This window comes from Mobula hypostoma, chromosome 7, assembly GCF_963921235.1.
Source record: "Mobula hypostoma chromosome 7, sMobHyp1.1, whole genome shotgun sequence".
Taxonomy (NCBI): domain Eukaryota; kingdom Metazoa; phylum Chordata; class Chondrichthyes; order Myliobatiformes; family Myliobatidae; genus Mobula; species Mobula hypostoma.
Genome location: NC_086103.1, coordinates 50,511,257 through 50,525,361, shown reverse-complemented (window position 1 = coordinate 50,525,361; position 14,105 = coordinate 50,511,257). Strand labels below are relative to the sequence as shown.

At 41.9% G+C, this 14,105-nt stretch overlaps 1 protein-coding gene across 3 annotated transcripts in view; it reads right to left on the bottom strand.

The window, feature by feature from the left end:
* ppp3ca (protein phosphatase 3, catalytic subunit, alpha isozyme) overlaps positions 1-14,105 on the bottom strand; it is a 440,681-nt gene that overhangs the window by 256,793 nt on the left and 169,783 nt on the right. For 2 of the 3 annotated variants that reach the window (XM_063052708.1, XM_063052707.1), the window contains exon 2: positions 4,529-4,609. The exons of the other annotated variant lie outside the window; for it this stretch is intronic. In XM_063052708.1, coding sequence (XP_062908778.1) covers positions 4,529-4,609 — 81 coding nt within the window. The remainder of the gene's footprint in view (positions 1-4,528; positions 4,610-14,105) is intronic. 3 annotated transcript variants of the gene reach the window in all.

Sequence of the window (14,105 nt, the reverse complement as noted above, 5' to 3'; positions counted from 1 at the left end):
CTGAAGCAAAGTATGGTACACTAATGAAGTTATTGTTCTATAACATCATCTGACACATCTTAAATATTAACAATAAAGTCCACACTGGTGGAAATAATTCAGGTGGCTTAAAGAAGCAATTCAACCATAAATAGCTGAATTCATATGATAACCCCTTACAAGTATCAGAGTTCCCAATAAATAATATTGCAAATATTGTCATTAAATTATAAAAGAATTGAAAAATAATAACATTTATTTTCTATACAGCCAATACCAAAACTGTCACAAACCACTCAGATAATCTTCTAAAATAATCAGCCAATTTGAAGAAAACACAGTAAACTATTATTTACAATTTATATTGAAACAGAACTTTGAGAACTATTACTGAACAAATAAATTATTTCATGAATGATGCTATCTTACAACTGACTGAAAACGTACCCTAAATTCCTTCAAAGCACAACCACCAGGAATACAGAAATAACAATTTGTAAGTGAAAATAAAAAATGTAGATACATGAAATCTGAAATAAAAACAAAAGTACTGTAAAAGGAAATCAGTTTCAAAGTAAAAATGCAAAAAGCTAAGGCTGGTCCACAGGTTGAGGTTCTGAATTGGAGAAAGGCCAATTTTGATAGTGTCAGAAAGGACCTAGCAAGTGTGGATTGGGACAGGCTGTTTTCTGGCATAGCTGTACTTGGTAAGATGAAGGCCTTCAAAAGTGAAATCTTAAGAGTACAAAGCTGTATGTGCCTGTCAAATAAAAGATAAAGATAGCATGTATAGGGGACCTAGGTTTTCAAGAGATATTGAAGCTGGTTTAAAAATAAAGGAGGTGCATTACAGTATAGGCAGGTAGGAACAAATAAGGTGCTTATGGAGTATAAGAAATGTAAGAGAACACTTAAGAAAGAAATCAGGAGGGCTAAAAGAAGGCATGAGGTTGCCTTAGCAGACAGGGTGAAGGAGAATCCTGAGAGATTCTGCAGATATGTTAAGAGCAGAAGGATTGCTAGGGACAAAATTGGTCCCCAGAATGACAGAATGGTAATCTATGCGTGGAGCCAATAGAGATGGGGGGGGGAATCTTAAATGAATTTTTTTGCATCTGTATTTACTCAGGAGGTGGACGCAGAGTCTATAGAAATGAGGCAAAGCAACATCAACTTATTGCACCCTATACAGAGTACAGAGGAGGAGGTATTTGCTGTCTTGAGGCAAATTAGGGTGGATAAATCCCCAGGGCCAGACAAGGTTTTCCCTCGGTCCCTGTGGGGGTGGTGGGGGGGCAGAAATTGCCAGGAACCTGGTAGAGATATTTTAATCATCCTTAGTGACAGGTGAGGTACCGGAGGTCTGGAGGATTACCAATGTTGTTCCACTATTTGAGAGACTCTAAACATAAATCAGTAAATGGTAGGCCAGTGAGTCTGACATCAGCTGTGAGAAAGTTATTGAAAGGTACTCTAAGGGACAGGATATGTAAGTATTTGTATAGACATGGACTGATTAGGATAATCAACATGGCTTTGTGCATAGTAGTTCTGGTTTAACCAAACTCACAGAGTTTTCGAGGAAGTTACCAGGAGATTTGATGAAGGCAAGGCAGAGGATGTTGTATACATGGACTTTAGCAAGGCATCCCGCATGGCAGGTTGCTCAAGAAGTTCCAGTCACTCGGCACTCAAGATGAGGTAGTAATTGGATTAGGCATTGGCTTTGTGGGCAAGCCAGAAAGTGGTATGTGATGGCTACATCTCTGACTGGAGACCTGCGACGAGTGTAGTGCCACAGGGATCGATGCTGGATCCATTGTTGCTTGACTTCCATATCAACAATCTGGATGATAATGTGTAAACTGAATCAGCAAGTATGCAGGTGACACCAAGATGGCAAGTGTAGTAGACTGCGAGGAAGACTATCATGGCTTGCAGCGGGATCTTGACCAGTTGGAAAAATTAGGCTGAAAAATGACCAGATGGAACTTAATGTAGACAAGTGCAAGGTGTTGCACTTTGGTCTTACACAGTAAGCAGAAGATCACCGAAGAGTGGCAGAACAAAGGGATCGGGAAATACAGGTTGATAATTCATTGTTCGTGTCATCATGGGTAGATAAGGATGTAAAGAAAGCTTTTGGCATATTGGCCTTCATAAATCAATGTACTGAGTACTGGAGATGGGATATTATGTTGAAGTTCTATAGAACATTGATGAGGCCTAATTTGGAGTATTGTGTGCAGATTTTTTCACCGTCCTACAGGAAAGATTTAAATAAGGTTGAAAGAGTACTGAGAAAATCTACAAGGATGGTGCCAGGACTAGGGATTCTGCATTATAAGGTAAGATTGAATAGGTTAGGACTTCATTCCTTGGAACGTAGAAGACTGAAGTGGGATTTGATGGAGGTATACAAAATTCCGAGGGGTATAGCTGGGTAAATACAAGCAAGCTTTTTTCCAATGAGGTTCAGTAGGACCACAATTAGAGGCCATGGGTTGAGGGTGAAAGGTGAACATGAGGGGAAACTTATTCACTCAGAGGGTTGCGAGGGTGTGGAACGAGCTTCAGCACAGGTGGTGCTTGCGAGCTTGGTGTCAACGTTTAAGAGAAGTTTGGATAAGTACATGGGTGGTAGAGGTATGGAGGCTTATGGTCCATGGAAGCAGGCAGTTTAACTAGTTCACATGGACTAGATGGGCTGAAGGGCCTGTTTCTGCACTGCACTTTTCTATGACTCCATGAAATATAGAACAGGACAGGCAGCAGGCAAGGTTCTCGAAAAGGGCCTTCAACCCAAAAGATTAACTCTGCTTTCCTTTTCACAAATAAAGCTTTGCCTGTTAAGACAAAGTATCATTGTGATATACAGAATGGAATCAGGCACATTCAGCCCAACCAATCTGCGTTGAGCATCATCACCGATTTTTACATGAATCCTACCCAAACCTATTTATTCCCCCCAACATTCCCATCAATTTCCCCCCAAGATTCTACCATTCATCTACCCACTAGGGTCAATTTAGAATAGCTATTTAACCTAGCCACTTGAACATCTTTGGGACGTGGGAGAAAACTGATGTACCTGGGATCACAGGGAGAACATACAAACCTTACACAAATGGGTGATAGCAGTAGAGATCAAAACTGAAGCCAGGCCACCAGAACTGTGAGGCAGAGGCTATGTTAATGGCTGCACTCTGCCAACCATCCCACATAAGTATTTTGGGCATTGTGTACCATTTTCTGCATTTATCATTAAAATATAAACAGGATACTAAGACTCAAGCATACTTAATCACTCAGTCACAGCCTCAACTCCATTTATTCTGGCTCCTGCTGTGCACCGTAAGATATTTCACACACCACACCCATTTATTTTTCTGAGACAAAAGAAAACCGCTGGAGGAACTCAAAAGTCAGGCAATATCTGGGGAGGCAGAGAGATAGTTGACATTTTAGGTTGAAACTCTGCATCAGGAGTTTGTTTTTTGCTTCACATTCCAGTATCTGCAGTCGCTTGTGTCTTCACACCTTTTCTTTACCACTACTAACATTGACATTCGTTAAATTACCCTTTAATTCCACAAATTATAACACCTGCAAAAGTATATTTTCCAATAATATTTCAATACCACATTAAAGTGAGAAGGAAATTTTACCAAGTAGCATTTAACCCTGTTTTGCTATCACTTTTCTTGGTTACTGAATACAATTATTGCATATTGAAGAATTATCTTCCAAACAACAATGGAAAACAATTCACTTTAAACTTCCCTCAAGAACACTAGTATTAAAACTTTTGTCAATCAACATTAAATTAATATCTAAGGAAACTAAAAATAAAATTACCAAAACTATATTATGTCATACAAATTTCCAATTCTGCAGTCATCTTTTCAATTAAAATGCAATCAGTATACGAAATATGGGTAAAATAAACCATTTAATGATAGAACCTACAACACAGAAACCAATATTTGGCTCAATTTTTCTATGCTGCTACTCACATTCTGCTGAGTCTCCTTCAATAGTCACAATTGCCTTACTTCAATCCTATTCCCCTTTCCTGCTTAGCCTAAGTATTTCAGAATCATCAGGTTCACACATTTCAAATTATATCAGTTTCAACATTTTCATAATTTCTTTTGAAAATAATTTTCTCTTAGATTATTTAATGATGGTAATGGATATTTTGTCCTTATTCTGACTCTTCCACGAGTGCAATGGCTTTTCCACAGTCTACTTCAGAGTTTTAAAGTTCAAATTGCAAGCCTCAATTACAATGGACAATAGGAAGTAAGCAGTGGAGAAGGGAAGACTCAGTGAGTGGGATGCTCCTACTAAATTTGACATGGGCAGTTAGAAACTAGTGGGAGGTGTGGCAAATCAGGCAGTGGGTTAAGTCAAGCAATGGAAGGGGATGATCATGCAGGATGGGTTGGGAATCCAATCGTGGGGATTGAAGCAGGTAAGCTTGATGGGCCGGGGTGAAGCACTCCTGCTTTCCTTGGCCAACAAGTAGTGCTGGAAAAGCACTTACCTTTACCATCCAGCAGTTCTCGCCTTCCTTCACCTTTCGGGTTTCCCGAGGCCCGGGAAACCCGGCCGGCCAGCGTTACATCTGCAACAGAGATAAAATCTTAGGCACGCAGCCTCATTAAACTATTTCATTGACCAACCCATCTCTGTAGAGCAGGTTGATCACCCATCCCCAACCTACCTGCACTAAAAGTAGAGAAGATCATGTAGGGGTTTATTTTCCCTCCTTATGGCCTTGTGTTGGTGTTATGAACCAGTTATATCTCTGTATTCCCATATCCCTTTACTCCTTTGCTTCATGTACTGTACTTTCTCACTTCAAATGAAACAAGTGGGTTTCTTATTACTTCTGCTCAGGTTGTTTGGATCTTAATCCAACCCTCCACAAGTTATCAACATCTCACAGCTTGGTACTATCCACAATATTCACAACCAAACCTCCAGCTTCAGACTCCAAATCCATCATATTCACAGTAAATCATGGTGTTTGCAGTGCACATCCCAGTGCAACACCACTTCCAACTGGCTGCAACTCTAAAAGAAACTCTTTTCCATCCTTTGGTTTCTCTTCTTTTGGCTATCTCCCAATCTGTTCCTATTATCTGATCCCAGATTTGACACACTCCTTATAACTAGTCATTATTGACCATTATGGTCAGTTAATGGTCAGTACAGTTTTAATAGCAGATACTTAAATGAAGAAAAATCATATGCTCCAGTCTTGTCTTAGCTATTTAGAAGCACATCAGATCGAATGCTCTCACAAATGCTTTGCCACTGACCATTTTGATTTCCTTCTTTTTCCTCATTATCTACCATAAATAGTTACATGAATTGATGGGTTGTCTAGCAAGAAGAAAGTATATCCAAAACTAAAGCCATTTGAAAGGCTACATGTTTCTTCAGAATTGCAGATAGGATATTGACAAACCTTAGGAATGTCAATGCTTCAGATGCTTGAACAGTCTTCCAATATGTCTATTGAGATTTTTTTCGTTGGAATACTCCTAATTCTCAGAGCCCATGTGAAACTTCATTTTAAATGATTCCTTCTACATTGGCCCTTTCTGACTTTCTTCCCTGTTTCGAGTGGGTTTGCCCTGGAATCACTGCAGCCTTTGACAATTACAGTTTGAAACAAGAGTGCACCACCCCCATGATCAAGATACTTAAAGAGGATCTCCTCAACTTTGAGAACTGGCCTTGTTTCCTGCAATCTGGCATTGCAGCAGGCCACAACAAGGTGGAAAGAGAACTAATTTTAACTGCCGCCTGCCTGATCTCTGCCAGATGGCTGAGTTAAAATCGAGGCCAATACAGGCAGCAGTACTGTTTTGATATGGAATAGTGGTTCTCTGTTGAGAGCTATTTTTTCTCTCAATAGATTATTATGGTGAAGACTGATGTTAGCTGTACAATGTTTTAAAATGTTGAAGTTAATTGTATATCTGGATAGCTAATAGTTCCTGATATTGTCAACTGGAGGGGACCAAGCTGACTCATAGGAGTGAACACAAGGTCAGAACTGGGTTATTTGCCGATGTTACAATGTTCTGCTCCCTTCACAATTCCTGAGATAACACAGCAACCTAAATATGTACATAATAGACTTGGATAGCATCCAGACTGGGACTGATAAGTGGCAAGTGACATCCTTGCCACATAAGTAGGGGGCAAAAAGGGTAACTAATTAATGAAGAGCTTCATCATTTCCACAATATTGAACAGCTATTCTCCAGCATTTCACGAGAAGCCTCCAGGCAGTCACCATTAACCATAAACTTAAGCAATCCAGTTACACAATAGAATGCAATGCTTGCCTATAACACCTATCAAAACATCAGGTTCCATTAGAGACCATTCCGGCTGACTGAAAGTGCACTGAGAGCGGTAAGCGTAAAGGAGTTGGGTGCTTACTGTTCCGGCTAACAACAGATGGTGCAATCCGGGTCATATTACCATCGAGGAACGTGCTTGTAGACCTGATATTGAACTTTTTAATGTTGGACTTCGGCCACATTCCACCGAAATACAACACTGGGCAGCACGGGAGGTCGTTCCTGCCTGTGGCCATCGAGCGTGCAGCTCCTCCCATGGAGGGTCAGACACTCTGAGCCAATAGACTGGTCCTGGACTTATTTTCCATCTGGCATAGTTTGCATTTTGTTGTTTGATTGTTTGTGGTTTTTGTATTGCTATATTTATGCTCTATTCTTGGCCGGTGCGGCTGTAACGAAACCCAATTTCCCTCGGGATTAATAAAGTATATCAATCTATCTATCTATTATCCAAAAGATTATGGCAGCAGATTCATGGAATACCATCAATCCCGATTTCCAGGCTAACTCACTCACCACCCAGACTTGAACATGTGCAGTCAGTCCCATTCTTGCTGGGTAGAAATCTTGTGCATTACCACAGTTTAAAGAGAGGTTACATCATTCCATAAGAGCCAGCGTTAAGTAATAAATGCTGGCTTATCTTGAAACAACTTTTACTTTAAGAATGGTTGATGAAAGTTTGCTAAAATAATCATTGTACTGGATTGCCTTGGGCCAGACTCACTGTCCAGAGTTGTGAACACCACCTCACACAAGTACACGTACTCACTGGGGTCAGATATGGAGAGACTACCTTGCTGACATTTCATATTCTTCCACACAGTGATGAGGTACTGACACTGACAAGCCTGCAGGTAACATGCTATGATGTCATGTTTTTCAAATTTCTTTCAAAGCCTTTCACAGGCAGCAAAGCTCCATTGGTTATGAAAGCTATTAAGACTTTTTAATGGCTTTTAGATGTGTCTGACACTCAGAGTCATTCAAAATCTATTAAAACTGAACTAAACAATTAAAAAATAAATAAAGAAAGAATGTGAATAATAATTTCCCAGTGTCATATTGAGAAATCCCATAAAGAATAGACAGTTCCACTAGCTTCCATCAGGAGCCTAAAGGCAAGATGAGTTTAAGATTCATCTTCCTAAAAGAGATAGTCGTAGACTCATGGCAGTTGTGTGCAAGTCCAAGTTTTGCTTCAGCTTGAATTGCTAATGATGGCAATTCCATTCAGGACTGTTGCCATGGCCAGAATTATTCAGCCCAATAATAAAGTTTACCCCATTATTTAACACTGCTTCTTTCAATCATCTGGTCAAACAATAACTCGGAATGTACATGCACTCAGGTTGTTACTCAGGGTTATCAGAGAAAGATAGAAGATGAGCTGGAGTGTAGTAAGAATTAAATTCATAAGGTAAGGGCTTCTCTTACGTTAAGTCATGGAATATGATAGCTTAGTAATTAAATAACAGGCCAAATTCTAATCCTGCCGTAGTCCCAGGAGAGCCAATGGGATAAAAAATTACTCTGCTGCAGAGTTCCTCCAGCAGTTTGTTTTAATCATTAACGATGATGGCCTCGAAGCTACTGGATTGTCTTCAATACCCATCAGATTCTCTTTTGCCCCACAGGGGAAGATATCCACCGTCTTTACCTGGTCTGGCCTTATAGCTGATTAATGGGTGACTCTGAAATGGTTTAGCACCCTGGTCACCTCACTATCATTAGGGATAAGTGAAAAATGTCAGAATGGATCAGCTATCAAATTTCCCACACACCAATGAATCACAATGAAATCTGAAATAAGAATAAAATGGTAGGGAAGCATTGTGACTTTTCTTGACCCAGATGCAGTGCAATAAATGTGTTTTTCCTCAAGTGCCTTCCTTTGTGTGCTTCCATTGACTGGTCAGGGAGCCCATATTCTGGCTCGTCTGCATAAGGAGTGGGCAGATATGCCAGAATGCCAACATGTTGTGTTTTAACATGTACCAATTCAGCTGAATGTTCTCTTCATTCCAGGCTAAATTTCCTATTTTGTTACAGCTTAGAATTTTTGACCAAAAACCATCAATGCAACCACATTATGTTCAGCATTTAAAAAAAATCAACCACAGCACAAAGTGCTTGGCTGTTTATGTGAGTCTATCTTACAACAGTGTGCTCTGACCTTTCTGAAACTAATTTGCTCTCCATATTTGCTGAATAACAGGCCAGGGAAATGTCTCCCTTCTCGTAATAATACTGACATTTCTCAGTGAAAAGCAGTTTCAACATTCTGAAAATTTGCTTTTCCCTTGGGTCAGCCCTGCTCAACATCTATCACACAGCAATCTATGATTCCAATACAAGATGTATTTTAGCAATTATTAATGTAAAATTCCATGGTGAATCATCTTTCATAAGCTCATTATAAATGCAGGATTTTACCTGGGAATAATGCTGATGGCTCTCTTGAGGATGTTCAGTCACAGTTAGCCCAATATATACATCACAGTATCTAATACAGTACAAATTTGGAAACGGGGAAGCAAGAAAATCTTGAACCAAAGCTCACATCAGCCAACATCTTATTGAACAGTGAAGCATGTTAAGAGAAATGCATCTTCTTTCTTGTACCATTCTGATGGTCTTGTCTTGATTCCATCATCACCACTCACCTATAACCTAAGCAATTTCTTCTCTCCCCGGTAGTCATTGATACCACATACAATCCATCCACTGGGTGAACAAAGCATTACAATCACTCAAACATTTTTCCGTAGAAAGAACACCAGGGGAGAAAACGAACCATCAGTGATTCTCCATGCACTTCCAGTTTATGTGCAGAACAAGTGCATGAGGCAACAGCAGTTGCAGAATTCCTGTTATTCTCGGTTCAGGAGATGTGGGGCTCCCAGCTGGAGAGAGTTACAAATAGTATCAGCTGTTCACATATCTGTTAACTTGATTTCAACAGCAAGTGAAATATATGCTACTCCTCATTTTAACAATTTTCAACATTCTTACCTCGCCTTATGAATCGATACATATTACTTCCAAGAGGATCTGCCCACAGGATAGTAGAGGTCACAAATTCCAATTCTTCAGAAAAGCTAAGCCTTTCTGCAGCTACACCATTACAGGACATAATAAAATCTTGCCCATCTATGGGACTGCTAAGCAGCTAATTTGTTTTGCACCTGCTGATTTATAATCACGAGCAAGAAAGAGCAGATGTAGGTGGCAAAGACAATAGTTAAGAATCTGGGTCAGATCTGGCAACCTTCTGCCAGTTTAAACCAACTAATCATGAATCCCGTACTTCACAGCTATCCGACCTATCGTGCGCACAGGGAGAATCACTGAGTCACACGTTTGTCTGCAAGCAACCTGAGCTCTCAGTCTTATTCATAGAAACATAGAAAACCTACAGCACAATACAGGCCCTTCGGCCCACTAAGTTGAGCCAAACGTGTCCCTACCTGAGAAATTACTCGGCTTACCCTTAGCCCTCTATTTTTCTAATCTCCATGTACCTATCCTAAAGTCTCTTAAAAGACCCTATCGTATCCACCTCCACCACCGTTGCTGGCAGCCCATTCCACGCACTCACCACTCTGCATAAAAAACTTACCCCTGACATCTCCTCTGTACCTACTCTCCAGCACCTTAAACCTGTGTCCTCTTGTGGCAACTATTTCAGCCCTGGGAAAAAGCCTCTGACTATCCACATTATCAATGTCTCTCATCATCTTATACATCTCTATCAGGTCACCTCTCATTCTCTGTCGCTCCAAGGGGAAAAGGCCGAATTCCTCAAACCTGTTTTCATAAGGCATGCTCCCCAATCCAGGCAACATCCTTGTAAATCTCCTCTGCACCCTTTCTATGGTTTCCACATCCTTCCTGTAGTGAGGCGACCAGAATTGAGCACAGTACTCCAAGTGGGGTCTGACCAGGGTCCTATATAGCTGTAACATTACCTCTTGGCTCTTAAACTCAATCCCACGATTGATGAAGGCCAATGCACCGTGTGCCTTCTTAACCACAGAGTCAACCTGCGCAGCAGCTTTGAGTGTCCTATGGACTCAGACCCAAGATTCCTCTGATCCTCCACACTGCCAAGAGTCTTACCATTAATACTATACTCTGCCATCATATTTGACCTACCAAAATGAACCACCTCACACTTATCTGGGTTGAACTCCATCTGCCACTTCTCAGCCCAGTTTTGCATCCTATCAATGTCCCGTTGTAACCTCTGACAGCCCTCCACACTATCCACAACACTTCCAACCTTTGTGTCATCAACAAACTTACTAACCCATCCCTCCACTTCCTCATCCACGTCATTTATAAAAATCACAAAGAGTAAGGGTCCCAGAACAGACCCCTGAGGCACACCACTGGTCACTGACCTCCATGCAGGATATGACCCATCTACAACCACTATTCGTCTTCTGTGGGCAAGCCAATTCTGGATCCACAAAGCAATGTCCCCCTGGATCCCATGCCTCCTTATTTTCTCAATCAGCCTTGCATGGGGTACCTTACCAAATGCCTTGCTGAAATACATATCCACTACATCTACTGCTCTTCCTTCATCAATGTGTTTAGTCACATCCTCAAAAAATTCAATCAGGCTCGTCAGGCACAACCTGCCCTTGACAAAGCCATGCATTCCACATCATATTATACCTCTCCAAGTGTTCATAAATCCTGCCTGTCAGGATCTTCTCCATCAACTTACCAACCACTGAAGTAAGACTCACTGGTCTATAATTTCCTGGGCTATCTCTACTCCCTTTCCTGAATAAAGGAATAACATCTGCAACATTCCAATCCTCCGGAACCTCTCCCATCCCCATTGAAGATGCATTGATGAGGCTCTGAATTCTCCTCGCTCGCCTCCCAGAGTATCCTGGGGTACATTTCGTCCAGTCCCAGCGACTTATCCAACTTGATGCTTCCCAAAAGCTCCAGCACATCCTCTTAATATCTACATGCTCAAGCTTTTCAGTCTGCTGCAAGTCAGCACTACAATCACCAAGATCCTTTTCCATAGTGAATACTGAAGTAAAATATTCATTAAGTACCTTTGCTATTTCCTCCGGTTCCATACACACTTTCCCACTATTACGCTTGATAGGTCCTATTCTTTCACGTCTTATCCTCTTACTCTTCACATACGTGTAGAATGCCTTGGGGTTTTCCTTAATCCTGCCCGCCAAGGCCTTCTCATGGCCCTTTCCGACTCTCCTAATTTCCTTTTAAAGCTCCTTCCTGTTAGCCTTGTAATCTTCCAGATCTCTAACATTACCTAGCTCTCTGAAGCTTTTGTAAGCTTTTCTTTTCTTCTTGACTAGATTTATTACAGCCTTTGTACACCACGGTTCCTGTACCCTACCATAACTTCCCTGTCTCATTGGAATGTACCTATGCAGAACTCCACACAAATATCCCCTGAACAATTGCCACATTTCTTTTGTACATTTCCCTGAGAACATCTGTTCCCACTTTAATCTTCCAGTTTCCTGCCTGATAGCCTCATAATTCCCCTTACTCCAATGAAATGCTTTTCTAACTTGTCTGTTCCTATCTCTCTCCAATGCTATTGTAAAGGAGATAGAATTATGATCACTATCTCCAAAATGCTCTCCCACTGAGAGATCTGACACCTGACTAGGCTCATTTCCCAATACCAAATCAAGTACAGTCTCTCCCCTTGTAGGCTTATCTACATATTGTGTCAAGAAACCTTCCTGAACACACCTAACAAACTCCACCCCATCTAAAAACCCTTGCTCTAGGGAGATGCCAATCGCTATTTGGCAAATTAAAATCTCCCATCACGACAACTCTGTTATTATTACACCTTTCCAGGATCTGTTTCCTTATCTGCACCTCGATATCCCTGTTACTGCTGGGTGGCCTATAAAAAACACCCAGTAAAGTTATTGACCCCTTCCTGTTCATAACCTCCACCCACAGAGACTCCATAGACAATCACTCCATGACGTCCAACTTTTCTGTAGCCGTGCACTATCTCTGATCAACAGTGCCATGCCCCCACCTCTTTTGCCTCCCTCCCTGTCCTTTCTGAAACATCTAAAACCCGGCACTTGAAGTAACTATTCCTGTCCCTGAGCCATCCAAGTCTCTGTAATGGCCACCACATCATATTTCCAAGTACTGATCCACGCTCTAAGCTCATCTGCTTTGTTCACAATACTTCTAGCCTTAGAATAGACACATCTCAAACCATCCGTCTGAGCGCGTCCCTTCTCTATCACCAGCCTATCCTCCCTCACACACCGTCTCCAAGCTTTCTCTATTTGTGAGCCAACCGCCTCTTCCCCAGTCTCTTCAGTTTGTTCCCACCCCCCAACAATTCTAGTTTAAACTCTCCCCAGTAGCCTTAGCAAACCTCCCTGCCAGGATATTGGTCCCCCTGGGATTCAAGTGCAACCTGTCCTTTTTGTACAGGTCACACCTGCCCCAAAAGAGGTCCCAATGATCCAGAAATCTGAATCTCTGCCCACTGCTCCAATCCCTCAGCCACGCATTTATCCTCCACCTCATTCTATTCCTATACTCACTGTCACGTGCCACAGGCAGTAATCCTGAGATTACTACCTTTGCAGTCTTGCTTCTCAACTTCCTTCCTAACTCCCTGTAGTCTGTTTTCTGGACCTCTTCCCTTTTCCTACCTACGTCGTTGGTACCAATATGTACCATGACCTCTGGCTGTTCTCCCTCACACTGCAGGATATCGTGGACACATTCTGAAACATCCCGGACCCTGGCACCTGGGAGGCAAACTACCATCCGAGTTTCTTTCCTGCATCCACAGAATCGCCTGTCTGACCTCCTAACTATAGAGTCCCCTATCACTACTGCCTTCCTCTTCATTTCCCTAACCTTCTGAGCCGCGGGGCCGGAATCTGTGCCAGAGGCACAGCTACTATTGCTTCCCTCAGGTAGGCTGTTCCCCACCCCCACCACCAGCACTCAAAAGGGAGTACTTATTGTCAAGGGGTACAGCCACAGGGGTACTCTCTGGTACCTGACTCTTCCCCTTCTAGTGATACACCAGGTGCAGATGTGGCCGCCCGGGAGGCTGGGAAACTCCAGTAATTCCCACATCTGACACCGAGCACAGAAAACCAGCCTCACACACATACTCCCTTTTCGCAATTAACACAGGTAGACCTACCTCGCCTCATTACCGCCTAAGCCCGTTGAGCTAAAGCCCTATCACTCTACTGCTGCTCACTCCACGGCCCAATGGATATGGCGGTCTTCTTTTTAAACTTTTCCCGCTCTACTGGCTGACGTTACGTACCTGCGCAGTCTTGCCTCTCTTTTACCCCGAGTAGTAAAACTGCCTTCGCTTCAGAAATCCTTAGCTGTTCACTCGCAGCTTTCTTGCTCCAAAACCTCCAAATTATTGACATATAATGTAAAATGTTCATGTTAAGGATCTGGTCCTCATTCCCACACAGAGTATAACGCATCATGACAATTTAAATCAAATTGGTAAGTGCCCACCACTGGGTCTCTAAGAATCAGTCAGGACAGTTCAGGCTTCAACATCGTGGCAGTTCACTCAACTACACATCCACTGGTCACATATTACTCACAAAGGTACTATGTGACTTTGTTATTTATGTTCACAGCGACTATTGTAACCAGGCTTACATTAAGTATCTCTTGTCTCATTCCTTATTAAATATTCCTTTTTCAGATCTT